This window comes from Phyllobates terribilis, unplaced genomic scaffold (genome assembly GCF_046119375.1).
Source record: "Phyllobates terribilis strain yellow unplaced genomic scaffold, ASM4611937v1 Scaffold_8__6_contigs__length_399053987, whole genome shotgun sequence".
Lineage (NCBI taxonomy): Eukaryota > Metazoa > Chordata > Amphibia > Anura > Dendrobatidae > Phyllobates > Phyllobates terribilis.
In genome coordinates, this window is record NW_027362768.1 from 168,539,352 (window position 1) to 168,563,088 (window position 23,737).

At 41.6% G+C, this 23,737-nt stretch overlaps 1 protein-coding gene across 4 annotated transcripts in view; it reads right to left on the reverse strand.

Moving 5' to 3' along the window:
- Positions 1-2,952: 2,952 nt before the first annotated feature.
- The window catches only part of USP24 (ubiquitin specific peptidase 24), a 118,875-nt gene continuing 98,090 nt past the window's right edge, over positions 2,953-23,737 (reverse strand). For 2 of the 4 annotated variants that reach the window (XM_073643699.1, XM_073643696.1), the window contains exons 41-67: positions 18,344-18,488; positions 18,106-18,225; positions 17,759-17,884; positions 16,514-16,612; positions 16,171-16,253; positions 15,913-16,054; positions 15,549-15,668; positions 14,842-15,059; positions 14,636-14,760; positions 14,412-14,553; positions 13,857-14,004; positions 13,547-13,642; positions 13,370-13,473; positions 13,096-13,209; positions 12,757-12,853; positions 12,561-12,677; positions 12,101-12,193; positions 11,876-11,978; positions 7,200-7,315; positions 7,009-7,122; positions 6,547-6,612; positions 6,391-6,454; positions 6,110-6,188; positions 5,578-5,653; positions 4,364-4,450; positions 4,111-4,221; positions 2,953-3,708 (exon numbers count right to left, since the gene is read on the reverse strand). In XM_073643699.1, coding sequence (XP_073499800.1) covers positions 3,646-3,708; positions 4,111-4,221; positions 4,364-4,450; positions 5,578-5,653; positions 6,110-6,188; positions 6,391-6,454; positions 6,547-6,612; positions 7,009-7,122; positions 7,200-7,315; positions 11,876-11,978; positions 12,101-12,193; positions 12,561-12,677; positions 12,757-12,853; positions 13,096-13,209; positions 13,370-13,473; positions 13,547-13,642; positions 13,857-14,004; positions 14,412-14,553; positions 14,636-14,760; positions 14,842-15,059; positions 15,549-15,668; positions 15,913-16,054; positions 16,171-16,253; positions 16,514-16,612; positions 17,759-17,884; positions 18,106-18,225; positions 18,344-18,488 — 2,968 coding nt within the window. In that variant the 3' untranslated portion in view covers positions 2,953-3,645. The remainder of the gene's footprint in view (positions 3,709-4,110; positions 4,222-4,363; positions 4,451-5,577; positions 5,654-6,109; positions 6,189-6,390; positions 6,455-6,546; positions 6,613-7,008; positions 7,123-7,199; positions 7,316-11,875; positions 11,979-12,100; positions 12,194-12,560; positions 12,678-12,756; positions 12,854-13,095; positions 13,210-13,369; positions 13,474-13,546; positions 13,643-13,856; positions 14,005-14,411; positions 14,554-14,635; positions 14,761-14,841; positions 15,060-15,548; positions 15,669-15,912; positions 16,055-16,170; positions 16,254-16,513; positions 16,613-17,758; positions 17,885-18,105; positions 18,226-18,343; positions 18,489-23,737) is intronic. The other 2 variants (XM_073643698.1, XM_073643697.1) reach the window with 2 other exon arrangements.

The window sequence follows — 23,737 nt, forward strand, 5'->3', positions numbered from 1 at the left end:
TGCAGCTGTTAAAGGCACTTAATGGCTCATTTAAAGTGTGGGGAAAGATGCGGGCTCAGTGCCAGAGCCCGCATCAAAAGGAAGGGAGTTGGCCAATGACTTAAAGGGGTATTCCTCTCTACAAGATCTTATCCCAATGTTTAGTAGGAATAATAATAATTTCTAATTGGAGGTATTTGCTATTTAGTATAGTTTTCCTGATTGGCTATGTCCATTTCCTCATGTGCAGGCATTGCAGGACCTTAGGTATCCATGGTTACGACCACTAGGAACTAGTTATGGTCCTGCAATGCCTGCACATGAGGAAATGGCCATAGCCAATCAGAAAAACTATACTACACTTCCAATTGGAGGTATTTGCTAATATTACATCTACCACATACTGGGATAGGATCTTGTAGAGGGGAATACCCCTTTTAAATATGTCAAAAGGTCGTGAAGAGGATAAAAACTTTGATGGGAGGAGTGCTTCTTTAACATTTTATTGAGCTGAAAAAAAAAACAAAAGCTATCCCACCGCGACAAGGTGCACCCAATCGGGACGGTACCTAACTCTTGTAATTCACCTCACTGTGTGTCAGCAGACGTAAAAATAGATGGGGGCAGAGCAGGAGCTGGGTCGCGACTGTTAAGACACTTGCCCGTGGAAACCTATAGAAACAAAATGATCCTACTCTGCACCCATCTAGTTTTACATCTGCTGACACATGGTGAGGTGAACTACAAGAGTTAGGTACCGTCCCGATTGGGTGCACCTTGTCGCGGTGGGATGGCTTTTACATTTTTTTGATCAAAACCATGTTAACTATGTCCCCTATGTGATTTACATGTACTATTTATTCACTTACTACAGGGTGTTTGCTCATTTTGTTTATATCGTAGGTTCTGCTTGTTAAATGGCCACAGTGTGAATGCGCACCTATGCATTGCACTTATACCGACGTGTACTCAGACTCAAATTTGTTAAGATGCAGACACAGGCCTGCGAGACGCCAAAAGCCAACACTTTGTCCGGGTGTATACATCCCCATAGGAATCTCCCTGTGTATGTAGTGTACACTAAGCCTAAAAGCTCCATAATGTTCGCTGGCCACTAATTACCTTTGTCATTATTCCTCTTGTTCTCAGCCAGAGCTACATTCACAATACGGACATATTTCCACATTTTGTAATTTTTGTGCTTTTTTTTTTTTTTTTTTTTTTATATAGTGATATATACCTTAAATTTAACAAAAAAAAAAAAACCTGATGATGCATTATTCCCTTTAAGAACCGGCTGATGGTTGTACAGGGGACAGAGGAAGGAGGCGTTGTAGAATACGGTGCATTTATTGGAGAGGGGAAAAAAAAAAAGACCTAAAAATTAAAACAGATCAGTGCAACAAATCAAAAAAAATAAAAAATGTACAACACAATGAATAAAAATCAATTGGCACAAAACATAGAAACGCTTCAGTCCGACCCCCGCTCACATCAGACGCTCCTAAACCCGGAGTTCCCTTTGCACAATGATATTGTCGGGGTTCAGACAAATTCCAGTTATAATGAAAAAAAAAGGCAGAAATAGCAAAATCGTCCTGTGTTACAGACACCGGAGTCCTGTGCAGGTCACCTAGAACAGCGCCACCCCCAAATTGCATAGTGGGGGGATTTAAGGAGGAAATTGATGAAAGCAAAACTATATTTAAAAGTACAATGCAGCAACTTAAAGGGGCAGCAGCGCTTTTCACAGTTGCACAAATGGCAATTTTTTAATTGCTCTCTGTAAAAATTGGTATGTAGACGCTCGCACCGAAGGTAATCCAGCGCGCGTCCGGCTGCCATGTCCCAGAAAAGCAGGATGCACAAAGCACAGACAGTGAAATGCAAATCTGCGGCTCCAGGAGGGGACGTGACTTTTTTTTTTTTTTTTTTTTTTTTTTTACATTTTGATTCCAAATTTCTGAAATTTATTCCTTATTTTCAGGACAAAAAAAAAAAAAATCTGTTCTTAAAAACAGGCCCAATGTGCCGACAAGACGCACAGTGAGGCCCTTGTATACGCCACGTGGCGACACACAGGTCGGCGATATGATACAAAGCACAACTCACTGCAATGTTTACTTGACGAGAAAAAAAAAAAAAAGTCCCAAAAAGTAAAGAAAAAAAAATGTACATTTTGGCAGATCTATACAACAGATGTAAAAATCACAGAAGTTCATGTTTATTACAGAGCACATACTACCCAAACGTGTTCCTCGGCCCTATACCCAATGGAGGTACTTATAGAGCGCGCACGGGTGATGGGGATGATGCACAGACCCCGCGTCTCGTGATCTGGAGTAATAAATATTGGGCTGGGGCTGTAAAATGTGTCAATACTGCCTGCAAGTCCCAATCCATCACTTAAAGGGAAACCACCACTTTGGGTTGAGGTCTGTACAGAGCGTCCCTCCGGGGTGATACAAGCTCTTGGACTATCCAGATGAGATTCAACTCCAACATATAACAGTTCTCCAAAATTGGCCTTTAAACTTTTTTTTGTCCCATACCTCCCCCCGTAAGCTCTGATCGGCTGGGTCCAGTGTGAATAAGGCGTCCGCTCCGCTGTAAAGAGAATCTGTCACTTCTCATAAATGTGGATTTTTTTTTTACTTGGTGTAAATGCCGCTGTTCTCCTGAATCCGGCGATGTTTTTACTTTCTCTCTGTGCCTCTCTATTCTTGAGATATGGCCCCTTCTTCCCTCTATATAAATCTAGTCCTTTTTTTTTTTTTTTTTGCCAAGTGGGCGTGGTGTGTAAGACAGATGAAGACCACACCCACTTGTATAACAAGACTAGATTTATATGCAGGGGAAGAGGAGGTCATCTCTCAGGAACGGAGAGGCGCAGGAACAAAAGAAAAACATCGCCGGATTCAGGAGAAGAGCGGCGTTTACACCAGGTAAAAAAATAAAAATACAGATTTATAGCAAGTGTCAGATGAACTTTAACTGAACCCGGTAAAGTCTGTAACACGAGACGATCGGCTGTGCATTGATTCCTATGGCACTATAAATTATGGGAGACATTTCATACAAAGCGTTGGTTTTTTTTTTTTTTTTTTTTTTTTTTTTTACTTTTCTTTAAAAGATTGGATCCAAACTAAATGTGTACAAGTCTCTTCCACGTATTTATACATCATTTTAATATTCCTATTATTGAAAGATTAAAAAGTTGCCGGACCTGGCTCCAGGTTTTTCTCTTACACTTTGTATAAAACTGAAAAGAAAAAAAAAAAAAATCTCCGCAGCATTACAGAAAAAGCAACAATTGCACATTCACTCCTTTAATGCTCACGAACTTAAAAAAAAAAAAAAAAAGAAAAAAAGAAAATCAGCCACTTGCCGGTTTTTCATGTTTTTTTTTTTTTTTTTTCAATAAAATTCTGAGAAAAATACTTTGTATCCGTTGTTTTTGCAGCAATACGATTAAAGTTCTCCTTGATGCGACAAGTTCCACAAATGACCTTGGCGGTGAGCGTTGCTGTCCGGTCTCTCGGTGACCTGTAGAATAGACGGAGCCGAGGACTCCGGAGGAAAAGTCGAGATGAGACTAGTGTGGTCTTCAAAGTGCGTTATTGTCTTCACAGCGTAGCGAGCGCCTCCTCGTCTTTGTACCTGGATTCAAGGATCGACGTCCTCAAGGTCACTTTTTGTGTCTCCAAGGATCATCGGAGAGTCGGGGCCCTAAATAAATAAAAAAAAGCATCAGGCTCTGGAAATTGCCCCCATAGGAAGGCACTGATGGGGGCATTTGTTGACACGGATCATGGCTGCAACAAGAATTAGTAACTGCCACTGCAAATACGTCACTGACCCCCAAACTCCTTCCCGCGGCAGCCAATCTTTGTACTTTGTTTTTTTTTTACTTCCAGATTACAAATGAGGTGAAAAAAATAATCAGCAATTCCACCAATTTTTTTTGTTACGTTTTTATGGCGTACCCCCCCCCGTATGTGGGGTAAAAATGACCCGGCAACATATTCCACGTCATTACGATTATGGCGATACCAAAGGTGGTGAACACGTAGGTCACAACGCTGACAAGTCTCCTATCATCCATCACAGAGCGGGATGCGAGGGCCGCACCTGCTGCATGCTCCGCTCTCCATTTTCATTGGCTGGACTGCTCTCCGAACCATTGCTGCTTCCAGACTGGTCCTTCTCGTTCAGCAGGGCGGTGGCGTAGGCTAAGGTGTCCTGCAGAGAGACCGCAGTCAGTGGGGATATCAAGCACATATTACACACACACACACACACACACACACACACACGTGTATATATACATACATACATACACACAGATCATGTGACCCAATCTACCGCCATCTCGGTCCCCTACCTGTGCAGAGATGGTCCGCTGGAAGGTTTTGGCGGTTGACGTCTCGTTGGACACGTTGCTCTGTGGTGCCCAGCAGTGCTCAGACATCTGACAGGAGAGAAAACCACCGCAGATTAAAGACGGAAGTTACAAAAGTTTTCATAGTTGAATAAAAGTTCCGCAACTTTCTAAGAGACTCAGAGGGCTGATTCATCAAACAGTTTTCGGCACAAGTGTAAAACTGTTTGAAATGTCGCAAAATTTTTGTGCAATTTGATGACTTTTGGCTCCGTCAACTTTTTTTGAAAATTAAGCAGAGCTTCGCGGCAAAAGGAAGGAAGGGAGAGGGGATTGTGGCTGAGTGCAGCTGATAAATCCATCATAATGTATGTAACATAAGGGACCTAAATTACTACAGAAATGTTCACCAGTCTCTGGTCGGAATAACATTTTGTACAGCAACTGGAAAATGCACCACATCCATTAAGAGGTGCGCACCTCCTAAAGAACTTGGGCGCACCTTACTTCCAGACAACTTTTTTTGTAGGGCAAAATGTCAGTCTTAATGAATCAAGGCCTTGCAGTTTTAACAAAGCAGCACGTTTAGGCTGTGTGCCCACGATGCGTTTTTCAAGCATTTTTGATGTGGAATTTCCGCAGCAGAAACGCTTTAAAAAACGCTTGGTAATCCGTGCCCCATGATCCCCAATGAAAATCTGCATGTTCTGTGCCCAAGCAGCGGATTTTTCCGCAGCGGATTTTCCTTGAGGAAAAATCCGCGGCATGTCCATTATTTGTGCGTTTCTGCATGCGGATTTGAGGTCCCAATGGACTTGAAAAACGCAAGTCAAATCCGCATGTAAAAACGCGTGTAAAATCGGCAAGCGTTTATGACTGCCAAGACCATGCAGAAAAACTGCAGAAATTTTCTGCTTCATTTCTGCATCGTGGGCACATACCCTTAAGATCTCATCTTGCTCTCAGTGAGGGGCAGTATTCTTTTTTTTTTTTTAAATCCAGGGGCAGAAACAATGTCCTGGCATCGTACAGCTCATGTAAAACCATGTATTCATTCTATATAAAAAAAAAAATCTAAAAATAAAAGCCAGCAGCAAAAAATCTCAGAGAGTTTGTTACAATGTGTCAGTGCAGATACATTGTCCAGATTACAAATATATGATGTTTTTACAGTGTGTGACGGCTATGGCACAGGATGGCAGCAGATCAGTACTCACCTTCTTCTGTAACCATTGCACGGCCCAGCTCCAATGCTGAGAGTTATCCTTAAAATATTCCTTAGCGGCAGCGCACCTGTCACCAAAAAGAGCAAATCCACAGTAATTCAGATGCTTTTGGGGAAGGCACCTTTTAATCTCAGGGGTGGAGGCACCACATTACACACACTGCTGGGACTTATGGTGCATTTCATTATCAACCTTTATTCAATTTTAAATTAAATTAATCTCTCATATTGCAAAAGTTTACGTCTGGAGCAGAAACACAATCAGGTGCTGACCCAAAGAGCTTATAATTAGGGATGAGCGAATCGATTTGAAGTGGTCCATAGTCACTGAATGACATCCCTATTATCCTCCTGCTACCTGCTGGCATCCTCGCCCGATTAAAAGGCCCCGTGTGACATCACGAACCCGTCACGCCGCAGCGATGCCTTTACGCCGCAGGCAGGAGGTGGTCGGTAGGACTCTCGGTCGGAGGCCATGGACTACTCATCGTGAATTACAATCCATACAGACTTTTCAGACTTACTTCTGGGCCAGGGTGACGAGGAACTTGACACACTGGTAACAGCGGCTGCTGTCTATGTGATTGCTATGATGCATTAATGCTAAGGAAAAGAAATGAAGAGATAAGTAAATGAACCCCATGTCAGAGTTGAAGGATTTCAATCCGACGCTTCATGGTCTGCAAACCCTTAGAATCTGGGACGCGATTGCAATAGCATCAGTTTTTTGGAAGCTTAAGAAACATAGTGTGGAGAAGGGGGGATCCAAGGGAGATGTGGTAAGACGCGGACCACCTGGACTCACCCAGCAATCCGTCAGACTCGAATGCAAACTTCAGCCTCTGCAGCTGGATGGGATCTTCAATCACCTTGAGGAGACAAATCAGGAAATGTCAACTTACATAATAAACCATGAAGGGCAGGAAAACTGCGGATCCCTCGAAGAGCTTGGTTTACCCACCAGGATATCATGGAGGAGAGTGAACATGTTCTTCAGCTCATGAGGGGGCGCAGATTCCAGCTGATTCTGTAAAAAAATGTGATAAAACATATTCAGATGATATGTATGTGCCAAGGAAGAAAAAAAAAGCATCTTCTGTATTACTGCTGACGCCATGCATGGAGGTAATGGAGGCAGCTTCTGCAGGAGAACATATCCCGCCTGGTATGGCGGACACAGCGTCCTCTTCGGTTCACAGCCCCGAGCCGCAGTGGACGCCTTGTGCCGCTCTATCATGTGAATGAGGTCCTATCCACACACGAGTTCATGTAACAAATGTCTTCAAAGTGGCAGAATTTTGGGAAAATTTTGCCAAATGGTATCAGTTTTGCAGCCAGGGATATTCCCGTATTTGAAGCCTCCTGTAACCGGTCCCCATTCCTCGGTGTCGTGGTCCGGCGATACTGTGGGCCCGTCACTCACCTTAATGAAGTTGAGAGCGGTCAGAGAGAATCTCTCGTTACAGAAGCAGCAATAAACCAACATCTCCATGAGGACAGACAGGGACCCGGGCAGCTCCCGCAGGGCGAACATCACCTGAGGTGGAGGCAGCCATTGAGGATGGAAACCAAAATCACAGAAACCCCCCAACAATCGTACAGGCAGCGGCTTACCTCCAGCAAGTACGGCTTCCCATCCTGCAAGAACATCAACATTTCCACCTCTGAATGGAGAGGCAGCAGAGCACCGAGCCTGAGGCCTGACGGCTGCGGCCTGGACATCCCCGGAGCTGTAAGATGGCATTCATTACTTATGTGGCGGCTGCACACAGCATATAAGTATAGCACAAAAGTCACAGCCTGGACTGTAGTCCAACACCAGAGCGGCCACCGCCCGGCGCTCCAGAGCGGCCACCGCCCGGCGCTCCAGAGCGGCCACCGCCCAGTGCTCACTGATTATCCAGCTCTGGAGTATAATACAGGATGTAACTCAGGATCAGTGTAAGTAATGTAATGTATGTACACAGTGACTGCACCAGCAGAATAGTGAGTGCAGCTCTGGAGTATAATACAGGATGTAACTCAGGATCAGTACAGGATCAGTAATGTAATGTATGTGCACAGTGACTGCACCAGCAGAATAGTGAGTGCAGCTCTGGGTATAATACAGGATGTGACTCAGGATCAGTACAGGATCAGTAATGTAATGTATGTATACAGTGACTGCACCAGCAGAATAGTGAGTGCAGCTCTGAAGTATAATACAGGATGTAACTCAGGATCAGTAATGTAATGTATGTATACAGTGACTGCACCAGCAGAATAGTGAGTGCAGCTCTGGAGTATAATACAGGATGTAACTCAGGATCAGTACAGGATCAGTAATGTAATGTATGTATACAGTGACTGCACCAGCAGAATAGTGAGTGCAGCTCTGGGTATAATTCAGGATGTAACTCAGGATCAGTACAGGATCAGTAATGTAACGTATGTACATAGTGACTGCACCAGCAGAATAGTGAGTACAGCTCTGGAGTATAATACAGGATGTAACTCAGGATCAGTAATGTAATGTATGTACACAGTGACTGCACCAGCAGAATAGTGAGTGCAGCTCTGGAGTATAATACATGATGTAACTCAGGATCAGTACAGGATCAGTAATGTAATGTATGTACACAGTGACTGCACCAGCAGAATAGTGAGTGCAGCTCTGGAGTATAATACAGGATGTAACTCAGGATCAGTACAGGATCAGTAATGTAATGTATGTACACAGTGACTGCACCAGCAGAATAGTGAGTGCAGCTCTGGAGTATAATACAGGATGTAACTCAGGATCAGTACAGGATCAGTAATGTAATGTATGTGCACAGTGACTGCACCAGCAGAATAGTGAGCGCAGCTCTGGGTATAATACAGGATGTAACTCAGGATCAGTACAGGATCAGTAATGTAATGTATGTACACAGTGACTGCACCAGCAGAATAGTGAGTGCAGCTCTGGAGTATAATACAGGATGTAATTCAGGATCAGTACAGGATAAGTAATGTAATGTATGTACACAGTGACTGCACCAGCAGAATAGTGAGTGCAGCTCTGGAGTATAATACAGGATGTAACTCAGGATCAGTAATGTAATGTATGTACACAGTGACTCCACCAGCAGAATAGTGAGTGCAGCTCTGGAGTATCATACAGGATGTAACTCAGGATCAGTACAGGATCAGTAATGTAATGTATGTACACAGTGACTGCACCAGCAGAATAGTGAGTGCAGCTCTGGAGTATAATACAGGATGTAACTCAGGATCAGTAATGTAATGTATGTACACAGTGACTGCACCAGCAGAATAGTGAGTGCAGCTCTGGAGTATAATACAGGATGTAACTCAGGATCAGTAATGTAATGTATGTACACAGTGACTGCACCAACAGAATAGTGAGTGCAGCTCTGGAGTATAATACAGGATGTAACTCAGGATCAGTACAGGATCAGTAATGTAATGTATGTACACAGTGACTGCACCAGCAGAATAGTGAGTGCAGCTCTGGATTATAATACAGGATGTAACTCAGGATCAGTACAGGATCAGTAATGTAATGTATGTACACAGTGATTGCACCAGCAGAATAGTGAGTGCAGCTCTGGAGTATAATACAGGATGTAACTCAGGATCAGTACAGGATCAGTAATGTAATGTATGTACACAGTGACTGCACCAGCAGAATAGTGAGTGCAGCTCTGGAGTATAATACAGGATGTAACTCAGGATCAGTACAGGATCAGTAATGTAATGTATGTACACAGTGACTGCACCAGCAGAATAGTGAGTGCAGCTCTGGAGTATAATACAGGATGTAACTCAGGATCAGTACAGAATCAGTAATGTAATGTATGTACACAGTGACTGAACCAGCAGAATAGTGAGTGCAGCTCTGCAGTATAATACAGGATGTAATTCAGGATCAGTACAGGAGCAGTAATGTAATGTATGTACACAGTGACTGCACCAGCAGAATAGTGAGTGCAGCTCTGGGGTATAATACAGGATGTAACTCAGGATCAGAAATGTAATGTATGTACACAGTGACTGACCAGCAGAATAGTGAGTGCAGCTCTGGGGTATAATACAAGATGTAACTCATAATCAGTTATGTAATGCATGTACACAGTGACTGCACCAGCAGAATAGTGAGTGCAGCTCTGGGGTATAATACAGGGTGTAACTCATAATCAGTTATGTAATGCATGTACACAGTGACTGCACCAGCAGAATAGTGAGTGCAGCTCTGGAGTATAATACAGGGTGTAACTCATAATCAGTAATGTCATGCATGTACACAGTGACTGCACCAGCAGAATAGTGAGTGCAGCTCTGGAGTATAATACAGGATGTAACTCAGGATCAGTACTGTAATGTATGTACTCATTGACTCCACCAGCAGAATAGTGAGTGAAGCTCTGGAGTATAATACAGGATGTAACTCAGGATCAGTACAGGATCAGTAATGTAATGTATGTACACAGTGACTGCACCAACAGAATAGTAAGTGCAGCTCTGGAGTATAATACAGGATGTAACTCAGGATCAGTACAGGATCAGTAATGTAATGTATGTACACAGTGACTGCACCAGCAGAATAGTGAGTGCAGCTATGGAGTATAATACAGGATGTAACTCAGGATCAGTAATGTAATGTATGTACACAGTGACTGTACCAGCAGAATAGTGATTGCAGCTCTGGAGTATAATACAGGATGTAACTCAGGATCAGTAATGTAATTTATGTACACAGTGACTGCACCAGCAGAATAGTGATTGCAGCTCTGGAGTATAATACAGGATGTAACTCAGGATCAGTAATGTAATGTATGTACACAGTGACTGCACCAGCAGAATAGGGAGTGCAGCTCTGGAGTATAATACAGGATGTAACTCAGGATCAGTACAGGATCAGTAATGTAATGTATGTACACAGTGACTGCACCAACAGAATAGTAAGTGCAGCTCTGGAGTATAATACAGGATGTAACTCAGGATCAGTACAGGATCAGTAATGTAATGTATGTATACAGTGACTGCGCCAGCAGAATAGTGATTGCAGCTCTGGAGTATAATACAGGATGTAACTCAGGATCAGTAATGTAATGTATGTACACAGTGACTGTACCAGCAGAATAGTGATTGCAGCTCTGGAGTATAATACAGGATGTAACTCAGGATCAGTAATGTAATTTATGTACACAGTGACTGCACCAGCAGAATAGTGATTGCAGCTCTGGAGTATAATACAGGATGTAACTCAGGATCAGTAATGTAATGTATGTACACAGTGACTGCACCAGCAGAATAGGGAGTGCAGCTCTGGAGTATAATACAGGATGTAACTCAGGATCAGTACAGGGTCAGTAATGTAATGTATGTACACAGTGACTGCACCAGCAGAATAGTGAGTGCAGCTCTGGAGTATAATACAAGATGTAACTCAGGATCAGTAATGTAATGTATGTACACAGTTACTGCACCAGCAGAATAGTGATTGCAGCTCTGGAGTATAATACAGGATGTAACTCAGGATCAGTAATGTAATGTATGTACACAGTGACTGTACCAGCAGAATAGTGATTGCAGCTCTGGAGTATAATACAGGATGTAACTCAGGATCAGTAATGTATGTACACAGTGACTGCACCAGCAGAATAGTGATTGCAGCTCTGGAGTATAATACAGGATGTAACTCAGGATCAGTAATGTAATGTATGTACACAGTGACTGCACCAACAGAATAGTGAGTGCAGCTCTGGAGTATAATACAGGATGTAACTCAGGATCAGTACAGGATCAGTAATGTAATGTATGTACACAGTGACTGCACCAGCAGAATAGTGAGTGCAGCTCTGGAGTATAATACAGGATGTAGCTCAGGATCAGTAATGTAATGTATGTACACAGTGACACCACCAGCAGAATAGTGAGTACAGCTCTGGAGTATAATACAGGATGTAACTCAGGATCAGTAATGTAATTTATGTACACAGTGACTGCACCAGCAGAATAGTGAGTGCAGCTCTGGAGTATAATACAGGATGTAACTCAGGATCAGTAATGTAATGTATGTACACAGTGACTGCACCAGCAGAATAGGGAGTGCAGCTCTGGAGTATAATACAGGATGTAACTCAGGATCAGTACAGGATAAGTAATGTAATGTATGTACACAGTGACTGCACCAGCAGAATAGTGAGTGCAGCTCTGGAGGATAATACAGGAGGTAACTCAGGATCAATATAAGACGTTAATCGTGACTTATCTGTTCGTGTAGATTACATTATAAAAGTTCTTACCTACGGTCTGATGTGGAGATATGTCAGAGTGTAGAACAAGAAGTGCAATTGTATTGTGCAAGAAGCCGAACTCGCGGGCCTGTGCCGGGCTCCAGCGGCGATTCTGACAATACATGAAATAAAAGGTTTGTATCAAAAAGAGCACAGTGATAGAACAATGAGCCGTTATATGACGCTGTGCACACACGGGGTGAGGAATACGTAAATCTACTGTATGATGGTTACCTGGTTGTTCTTCCGATTGGGGCCGAGCAGGAAGTTGATGAAATGTCGCAGCGCAGAGTATTTTAGTAACAGCTCCACAGCTCGCACTCCGTGCTGAATGTGGGAGAGATAAGAATTAAACACTTTTATAACATGTACAGATTTACGGGAGGAGGGAGGTCCCGGGAAAGGTATTTTAATTCCAATCAGACCCCCAGTTCAAGAGCAAACAAATGACAAAGTCAGATGCTGATGACGTTCCCGGAAAAGTTCATTCCGAGATAAACCTTCAGTGCAGAACACAATCCACACAAATGATAAAGATATTATTTCACCGTACTGCGCCATTTTCGACATTAATCCCTGTATGCAGAGAAGCCCGGGTCGGGGGCTGATTTACATACTGTAAACTAGTGATTTACTTTTAAGTGCCAAAGTGCCTCATTATGGACCGGATGGTGCAATGAATTTTACAACGTACCTTTTGCACAAAGTTGTTGAAGAGGATGAAGTACTGAGCGCAGTTCTTGCAGTTTTCCGGCACGTCCTTGTCCAGCAGACTGAGCAGCATCTCGATCAGCAGGTGGACTCCATTAACCTGCAGCACCGCATACAGACGTGAGGACGGTGTTTAGTCTCCAATGTCCCCCCATAGATCATATTACAACTCCCATTACCTTGTTTCTGTGAAGTAAAGCGCCATCTAGTGTCTTCTCTAGAACAGTGGCCACGGCGCATCGGACCTCTCGGACACAACACTCCAGAAGAAAAACCCTGTTATGGAAAACATCGCGGCTATCAGAGGTACAGAAACAATTACGTTCATCTATACCAGCCCTGAAGGTGAAGACTCCACTAGGGGGAGCTCACGATATACATTGGACTACAGTAAGCTCCTCCTAGTGGTGGTTCAGGACAGCAAACATTGATTTCCTTGCCTATTGCAAGGGATTTGGAGCTCTGTAATAGAAAAAACAAAGCTCTACGATGATGGTAAAAATTCACTTTAAACTTACTTGACGAGTTCTCTGCCTTCTGATCCAACAAGATATTCCACAAGCCACTGACAGGCTTCACAGCTCTTCGAAACCAAGGCCTCGATGGTCGCAATCCATTCCTCTGTGTCGACCCTGCAACCAGAACACACGATACAAACAGCGGACGAGTTAATACAATTCAGAACAATATGACAGGACACGGAGATGAATGGTCATGCTGTCAGTGAACGGAAACTTTTTATTGTTTTTTAACTTGTGACCCCATTAACCACAGGTGGGTGTCACTTCTTACCTGAGTTTCCGCTTTGTCCGAAGGTAGGTGTGAAAGAGGAAATGGACGGCGAGCTGTGCTCCCACCTTGGCCATTGAGGGGTAGTTCGGATGTTTGAGCTTTGTCTGGGGGGGACACAGAAACTGGTGAAACTCTGCAATTACAGGTCCTGGTAAAAACACATCATGTCCCACTTACTGCATTCACAGACGCCAGAGAGAGCACAAAACTGAAATAGTCGCTGTTGTAAACATCCCGATTCTTCATAAACTTCAGATTTTCATCTCTCACCATCTGTAAATGCAATGCAGGAACTATAGATAACCAAGACACATTTATCACAGGAAGCTACACAAGCCAGGCCCCCCCAAGCCTAATGGAAATATTCTGCCAGTATCAAAGACCCCCAAATATTAGCCTCCCCAAAGAACCTCTCTTAGAAGGACAGATCCGACAGTGGTCTAACCACTTTACATCTCTGCTCACTGGCAAGGAAGCTGCCCCTTACCTGGTAAATACGAAGGGGCATCTTCTCCACAAATAGACCTTTCTTCTCCCCCTTTCTCACCAGCTTGGTTAATATAGAGAGGCGGTCATTGGTCCGGTGCGGCCGAGGAGAGGACTGGGGTGAAACATCGGGAGACGATGGTGCAGACCTGGAAAGACGGACATCAGCCACATAAATAAAGCAATTTTATCCAAAAATAACACTCTGAAAATCCTTTCGGGAAGGTTCATGTGACCATATCGCAGCCATATTTACTCGTCTATATTACTCCGGTCGACTGTGGGTCTCGAGACCTGAATTACCTGTATCACATAAGGCAATGATGCTGTTAGTTCAGACACTTGGGAATGGTGTTGCAATAAGGTCCTTTAGAAACACATGCAGCTTCTGATGATCCAAAGCCAGGATAGCATATAATGAGGAATGACGTATACTACTTTTTCATGCTGGATCTACATCTGACTTTGGCTCAAACAAGGCCACCAAAATCTGCATCAGTGAGCCCGGCATAATTGCAGCAGAGATCACCCATTGATAATATCTACTACTACTCACAGAGTGAGGTCCTCGGCCTCCTGGCGCACAACGCTGACTCGACTCTTCTTTGGTAAAACTGGAGAGTTCTGGTCTGAAACGCGTTGGTAGAAAAGCATGTAGGCGTTCCAATAGCGCCGGCGCACATCTGGGTAAGGGTTGGCTGTGCAGAAAAAAAAATGCTAGTAAACCCCATGCCCCCGATATTCCATCACCTAGTGCACATTATGGGACAGGTAACTTACACTGATCGTAAACTTTGGGTCTGTACTCTCCGCCGAAGCATTCGTACTCTATGGTCTCGTCGTTCAGATCGAACTCCTCCACCACGGTGTCATTGAACTTGAACCATTTGCTTTTTCCACAGCTCCTGCGACAGGACACAAAAAGGGATGAGACGCTGATGCTGCAGTTATTGCCGGGTCATTTCGTGAGCTCTGTATGGATTTACCTGCGATCTTTAATAAAGGAGTAATAGTGACCGGCATGAGCCTGACCGCTGTGCACAATCACACCAACCAACTCGTAATTTTCCGTGGGGGCCACTTTCTTTCGTGGAGATCCTCCGCTGGGGTCTGGATGCCTCCCGTTGTCTCCCACCTCTGAGGACGAGTCCTGGCGGGCCATCCCGGACACAGTGTACGGCTCCATATTCAGCATCCAAGGGAACTGAATAAAGCAAAGAAAGCAAAAAGAAGAGGAGTGAAGTCAGCGCCCGAGTGCTGCAACTACATCCAGCGCATTTGTGCTGCAGCTACATCCAGCGCATTTGTGCTGCAGCTACATCCAGCTCATTTGTGCTGCAGCTACATCCAGCGCATTTGTGCTGCAGCTACATCCAGCGCATTTGTGCTGCAGCTACATCCAGCGCATTTGTGCTGCAGCTACATCCAGCGCATTTGTGCTGCAACTACATCCAGCGCATTTGTGCTGCAACTACATCCAGCGCATTTGTGCTGCAACTACATCCAGCGCATTTGTGCTGCAACTACATCCAGCGCATTTGTGCTGCAACTACATCCAGCGCATTTGTGCTGCAACTACATCCAGCGCATTTATGCTGCAACTACATCCAGCGCATTTGTGCTGCAACTACATCCAGCGCATTTGTGCTGCAACTACATCCAGCGCATTTGTGCCGCCTGTTCTGTAACGAACCTTGATCTGCTCATCATATTTAATGGAGCGTCCACTCTCCCAGTCAAATCCAAACCTCATCAGATGAATGACGAGGACACTGGGCAATGACTTGATGCACGTTCTCTTCACTGTCGTCCTCTGAAAAAAAAAATGGTGAAAATTGGACAAATTATTCACTTTGGATGATAGCTTGAAATCAAAATGTAATGTATGTACATTAGTGCCTCATCCAGCAGAATAATGAGTGCAGCTCTGGGGTATAATACAGGATATAACTCAGGATCAGTAATGTATGTACATCGTGACTGCACCAGCAGTATAATTCAAGATTAGTACAGATTAATTACATATGAATATATTACTTCATCATCTGGGCACTCACCTTTTCTTTGCACTTTTCACAGTAATATGCATTGCTCCCCTCGAGCACCTCTCCTCTCACAAACTGATCTAGGGAAATTTCAAGGCTCTGGCAGGAGGTTACCCCTAAATTCAGAGCCATAAATGCTTCCTCTCGCTCATACCTGCAAAACACACATATCTAGATGAGAACAATGGGAAGGAGGCAGAATTGTTCGGCGATTTCAAACAATACAGGTAGATGGATTTGTAAACCGCAGCATCTATTCTCAACGCTCACCTGTGCGGACAATCCTTGCAGATCTTTTGGTCAGAGTAGATTCCTTGGAAGGTGTTCTTAAATAATTGATCACGTCCCATTTTCTGAAAGTGAAAGAAAAGCAGAAAGATGAACTGAATATAATCTTATCTTGATATGAAATCAATTATAGGAATTGTCTCATCTTCTTGAGCAGACTTCCAACATTGTTGCCCCTCTGGCCAGAACTTTATGCGCCCTCAATGCTGCTATATGGAAACAAGCCGGTAACAATAAAATAAAAAAGTAGAACTGGTACTAAAAAGGGGTAGACTATAATAAAAAGTGAATTGCTTGTTTTTTTGTTTTTTTTAAGCACAAGTACCTTTAGATATTCATCCATTTGATCTATGAGGCTGGTGAAGAATTCATAGGCGTCCTGCTGTTCCCGGACGTACAACTCTTTATTCCACATCTTGAAGATCTAAAAATCGGGAATGGAGAGTTACAATTGTGCAATAAAATGCGTCAGCTAGGAGAATATTTCCAGAAGTTATAGAAATGGCGCATCTCGCTATGACACAGCTTTTCTGTAACTCCAATTTACTTCTATGCAAGTTAGAGAAACAGAGTGGCCTGAATAGGCGTTTCCGGACTTCCCCCTTCTGTGGCCGAGCGGCCCCGCTCGGGCGTTTCCGGACTTCCCCCTTCTGTGGCCGAGCGGCCCCGCTCGGGCGTTTCCGGACTTCCCCCTTCTGTGGCCGAGCGGCCCTGCTCGGGCGTTTCCTGACTTCCCCCTTCTGTGGCTGAGCGGCCCACTCAGGCATTTCCTGACTTCCCCCTTCTGTGGCCGAGCGGCTTGGTCAGGCGTTTCCTGACTTCCCCCTACTGTGACTGAGCGGCCCGCTCAGGCGTTTCTCGACTTCCCCCTACTGTGACTGAGCGGCCCGCTCAGGCGTTTCTCGACTTCCCCCTTCTGTGGCCCAGCGGCCCGCTCAGGCGTTTCCGGACTTCCCCCTTCTGTGGCCCAGCGGCCCGCTCAGGCGTTTCCGGACTTCCCCCTTCTGTGGCCCAGCGGCCCGCTCAGGCGTTTCCTGACTTCCCCCTTCTGTGGCCAAGCGGCCCGCTCAGGCGTTTCCTGACTTCCCCCTTCTGTGGCCAAGCGGCCCGCTCAGGCGTTTCCTGACTTCCCCCTTCTGTGGCCAAGCGGCCCGCTCAGGCGTTTCTCGACTTCCCCCTTCTGTGGCCAAGCGGCCCGCTCAGGCGTTTCCTGACTTCCCCCTTCTGTGGCCCAGCGGCCCGCTCAGGCGTTTCCTGACTTCCCCCTTCTGTGGCCCAGCGGCCCGCTCAGGCGTTTCTCGACTTCCCCCTACTGTGACTGAGCGGCCCGCTCAGGCGTTTCTCGACTTCCCCCTACTGTGACTGAGCGGCCCGCTCAGGCGTTTCTCGACTTCCCCCTACTGTGACTGAGCGGCCCGCTCAGGCGTTTCTCGACTTCCCCCTACTGTGACTGAGCTCAGCTGTTTCCAGACTTCCCCCTTCCGTGGCCGTTTCGAGCACATGACTGTTGTACCCCCTCTGATCAATAACTAGTTTTCTATCCCATTCACAGACAATATGTGGAAATCACCTTCCAAAAATTCTCCGGGACGTAGTACTGCAGTTTGCTCTCCATCAAATGACCAAACAAAGACTGGACTTGGTAGAAGACGCTGTCGTCTGGATTATCGGTTTCATCCTCCATGGAGAGCAAGGCCTGACGGAACAAGGAGGGGACTCATGTTAGAATAATGAAGGAATCTACGAGCAGAAGACTATACGGAGGGTATGCCACAGCTGACAATACAGCCAACTGCTAAAATATCCTAACCTAGAAAAATGACACAACCGTGACTGCCTGCAGCCACCACTAGGGGGCGTTCCAGGATCAGACTAAGCAGAAGATGATACAAAACAGATTGTAAGTGATTACCGGACCTCAGGAAGACCTGGCTGCATATACAGCTGCTGAAAGACGGCGTTCATGTAGCACGTGGCGCCTCCATTCTTAAGTCCGACAAATCCGGAGTTCGACCTGCTATCGACTGGGGGCAGAAACTGGAAAGTTAAAAAGAGGGAATATCAGATAAGAAGTACAAAGATACATAAAAGAAAAGATGAGCATCAAAGACCCCAAATCTGAGCCCGCCGGCAGATCTGCTGCGACTACACTCACATCAAACTCCTTGGTGAGTGCGGGATCCGGCTGATGGTGCATGGACAGCAGCTCTGTGGTGATGAGCTGCAGATTGGTAAGAGAGCTCTCCGCAAGCATCACCAGCACCTCGTACGCGGCCAGACGACTGCTCACCGAGCTGCACCTGCAACGATCGCGGAGAAACACAAGAGTGAGAGAATATATATAATCTTACCTATAAAAAGCAGCATAAGAGTATTCTTATAAATAGGGGGCAGTATTATAGTAGTTATATTCTTGTACATAGGAGCAGTATTATAGTAGTTATATTCTTGTACATAGGGGCAGTATTATAGTAGTTATATTCTTGTACATAGGGAGCAGTATTATAGTAGTTATATTCTTGTACATAGGGGCAGTATTATAGTAGTTATATTCTTGTACATAGGGGCAGTATTATAGTAGTTATATTCTTGTACATAGGGGGCAGTATTATAGTAGTTATATTCTTGTACATAGGGACAAGTATTATAGTAGTTATAGTCTTGTACATAGGGACAGTATTATAGTAGTTATATTCTTGTACATAGGGGCAGTATTATAGTAGTTATATTCTTGTACATAGGAACAGTATTATAGTAGTTATATTCTTGTACATAGGAGCAGTATTATAGTAGTTATATTCTTGTACATAGGGGCAGTATTATAGTAGTTATATTCTTGTACATAGGAGCAGTATTATAGTAGTTATATTCTTGTACATAGGGGCAGTATTATAGTAGTTATATTCTTATAAATAGGAGCAGTATTATAGTAGTTATATTCTTGTACATAGGAGCAGTATTATAGTAGTTATATTCTTGTACATAGGTGCAGTATTATAGTAGTTATATTCTTGTACATAGGTGCAGTATTATAGTAGTTATATTCTTGTACATAGGTGCAGTATTATAGTAGTTATATTCTTGTACATAGGTGCAGTATTATAGTAGTTATATTCTTGTACATAGGTGCAGTATTATAGTAGTTATATTCTTGTACATAGGGACAAGTATTATAGTAGTTATATTCTTGTACATAGGAGCAGTATTATAGTAGTTATATTCTTGTACATAGGGGCAGTATTATAGTAGTTATATTCTTGTACATAGGAGCAGTATTATAGTAGTTATATTCTTGTACATAGGGGCAGTATTATAGTAGTTATATTCTTATAAATAGGAGCAGTATTATAGTAGTTATATTCTTGTACATAGGAGCAGTATTATAGTAGTTATATTCTTGTACATAGGTGCAGTATTATAGTAGTTATATTCTTGTACATAGGTGCAGTATTATAGTAGTTATATTCTTGTACATAGGGACAAGTATTATAGTAGTTATATTCTTGTACATAGGAGCAGTATTATAGTAGTTATATTCTTGTACATAGGAGCAGTATTATAGTAGTTATATTCTTGTACATAGGAGCAGTATTATAGTAGTTATATTCTTGTACATAGGAGCAGTATTATAGTAGTTATATTCTTGTACATAGGAGCAGTATTATAGTAGTTATATTCTTGTACATAGGAGCAGTATTATAGTAGTTATATTCTTGTACATAGGGGCAGTATTATAGTAGTTATATTCTTGTACATAGGGGCAGTATTATAGTAGTTATATTCTTGTACATAGGGGCAGTATTATAGTAGTTATATTCTTGTACATAGGGGCAGTATTATAGTAGTTATATTCTTGTACATAGGAGCAGTATTATAGTAGTTATATTCTTGTACATAGGGGCAGTATTATAGTAGTTATATTCCTGTACATAGGGGCAGTATTATAGTAGTTATATTCTTGTACATAGGAGCAGTATTATAGAAGTTATATTCTTGTACATAGGGGCAGTATTATAGTAGTTATATTCTTGTACATAGGAGCAGTATTATAGTAGTTATATTCTTGTACATAGGGGCAATATTATAGTAGTTATATTTTTGTACATAGGGGCAGTATTATAGTAGTTACATTCTTGTACATAGGGGCAGTATTATAGTAGTTACATTCTTGTACATAGGGGCAGTATTATAGTAGTTACATTCTTGTACATAGGGGCAGTATTATAGTAGTTACATTCTTGTACATAGGGGCAGTATTATAATAGTTATATTCTTGTACATAGGGGGCAGTATTATAGTAGTTATATTCTTGTACATAGGGACAAGTATTATAGTAGTTATAGTCTTGTACATAGGGACAGTATTATAGTAGTTATATTCTTGTACATAGGGGCAGTATTATAGTAGTTATATTCTTGTACATAGGAACAGTATTATAGTAGTTATATTCTTGTACATAGGAGCAGTATTATAGTAGTTATATTCTTGTACATAGGGGCAGTATTATAGTAGTTATATTCTTGTACATAGGAGCAGTATTATAGTAGTTATATTCTTGTACATAGGGGCAGTATTATAGTAGTTATATTCTTATAAATAGGAGCAGTATTATAGTAGTTATATTCTTGTACATAGGAGCAGTATTATAGTAGTTATATTCTTGTACATAGGTGCAGTATTATAGTAGTTATATTCTTGTACATAGGTGCAGTATTATAGTAGTTATATTCTTGTACATAGGTGCAGTATTATAGTAGTTATATTCTTGTACATAGGTGCAGTATTATAGTAGTTATATTCTTGTACATAGGTGCAGTATTATAGTAGTTATATTCTTGTACATAGGGACAAGTATTATAGTAGTTATATTCTTGTACATAGGAGCAGTATTATAGTAGTTATATTCTTGTACATAGGGGCAGTATTATAGTAGTTATATTCTTGTACATAGGAGCAGTATTATAGTAGTTATATTCTTGTACATAGGGGCAGTATTATAGTAGTTATATTCTTATAAATAGGAGCAGTATTATAGTAGTTATATTCTTGTACATAGGAGCAGTATTATAGTAGTTATATTCTTGTACATAGGTGCAGTATTATAGTAGTTATATTCTTGTACATAGGTGCAGTATTATAGTAGTTATATTCTTGTACATAGGAGCAGTATTATAGTAGTTATATTCTTGTACATAGGAGCAGTATTATAGTAGTTATATTCTTGTACATAGGAGCAGTATTATAGTAGTTATATTCTTGTACATAGGAGCAGTATTATAGTAGTTATATTCTTGTACATAGGAGCAGTATTATAGTAGTTATATTCTTGTACATAGGAGCAGTATTATAGTAGTTATATTCTTGTACATAGGAGCAGTATTATAGTAGTTATATTCTTGTACATAGGGGCAGTATTATAGTAGTTATATTCTTGTACATAGGGGCAGTATTATAGTAGTTATATTCTTGTACATAGGGGCAGTATTATAGTAGTTATATTCTTGTACATAGGGGCAGTATTATAGTAGTTATATTCTTGTACATAGGAGCAGTATTATAGTAGTTATATTCTTGTACATAGGGGCAGTATTATAGTAGTTATATTCCTGTACATAGGGGCAGTATTATAGTAGTTATATTCTTGTACATAGGAGCAGTATTATAGAAGTTATATTCTTGTACATAGGGGCAGTATTATAGTAGTTATATTCTTGTACATAGGAGCAGTATTATAGTAGTTATATTCTTGTACATAGGGGCAATATTATAGTAGTTATATTTTTGTACATAGGGGCAGTATTATAGTAGTTACATTCTTGTACATAGGGGCAGTATTATAGTAGTTACATTCTTGTACATAGGGGCAGTATTATAGTAGTTACATTCTTGTACATAGGGGCAGTATTATAGTAGTTACATTCTTGTACATAGGGGCAGTATTATAATAGTTATATTCTTGTACATAGGGGGCAGTATTATAGTAGTTATATTCTTGTACATAGGAGCAGTATTATAGCAGTTATATTCTTGTACATAGGATCAGTATTATAGTAGTTATATTCTTGTACATAGGGGCAGTATTATAGCAGTTATATTCTTATAAATAGGAGCAGTATTATAGTAGTTATATTCTTGTACATAGGAGCAGTATTATAGTAGTTATATTCTTGTACAGAGGAGCAGTATTATAGTAGTTATATTCTTGTATATAGGGGGCAATATTATAGTAGTTATATTCTTGTACATAGGAGCAGTATTATAGTAGTTATATTCTTGTACATAGGGGCAGTATTATAGTAGTTATATTCTTGTACATAGGAGCAGTATTATAGTAGTTATATTCTTGTACATAGGGGGCAGTATTATAGTAGTTATATTCTTGTACATAGGGACAAGTATTATAGTAGTTATAGTCTTGTACATAGGGACAGTATTATAGTAGTTATATTCTTGTACATAGGGGCAGTATTATAGTAGTTATATTCTTGTACATAGGAACAGTATTATAGTAGTTATATTCTTGTACATAGGAGCAGTATTATAGTAGTTATATTCTTGTACATAGGGGCAGTATTATAGTAGTTATATTCTTGTACATAGGAGCAGTATTATAGTAGTTATATTCTTGTACATAGGGGCAGTATTATAGTAGTTATATTCTTATAAATAGGAGCAGTATTATAGTAGTTATATTCTTGTACATAGGAGCAGTATTATAGTAGTTATATTCTTGTACATAGGTGCAGTATTATAGTAGTTATATTCTTGTACATAGGTGCAGTATTATAGTAGTTATATTCTTGTACATAGGTGCAGTATTATAGTAGTTATATTCTTGTACATAGGTGCAGTATTATAGTAGTTATATTCTTGTACATAGGTGCAGTATTATAGTAGTTATATTCTTGTACATAGGGACAAGTATTATAGTAGTTATATTCTTGTACATAGGAGCAGTATTATAGTAGTTATATTCTTGTACATAGGGGCAGTATTATAGTAGTTATATTCTTGTACATAGGAGCAGTATTATAGTAGTTATATTCTTGTACATAGGGGCAGTATTATAGTAGTTATATTCTTATAAATAGGAGCAGTATTATAGTAGTTATATTCTTGTACATAGGAGCAGTATTATAGTAGTTATATTCTTGTACATAGGTGCAGTATTATAGTAGTTATATTCTTGTACATAGGTGCAGTATTATAGTAGTTATATTCTTGTACATAGGTGCAGTATTATAGTAGTTATATTCTTGTACATAGGTGCAGTATTATAGTAGTTATATTCTTGTACATAGGGACAAGTATTATAGTAGTTATATTCTTGTACATAGGAGCAGTATTATAGTAGTTATATTCTTGTACATAGGAGCAGTATTATAGTAGTTATATTCTTGTACATAGGAGCAGTATTATAGTAGTTATATTCTTGTACATAGGAGCAGTATTATAGTAGTTATATTCTTGTACATAGGAGCAGTATTATAGTAGTTATATTCTTGTACATAGGAGCAGTATTATAGTAGTTATATTCTTGTACATAGGA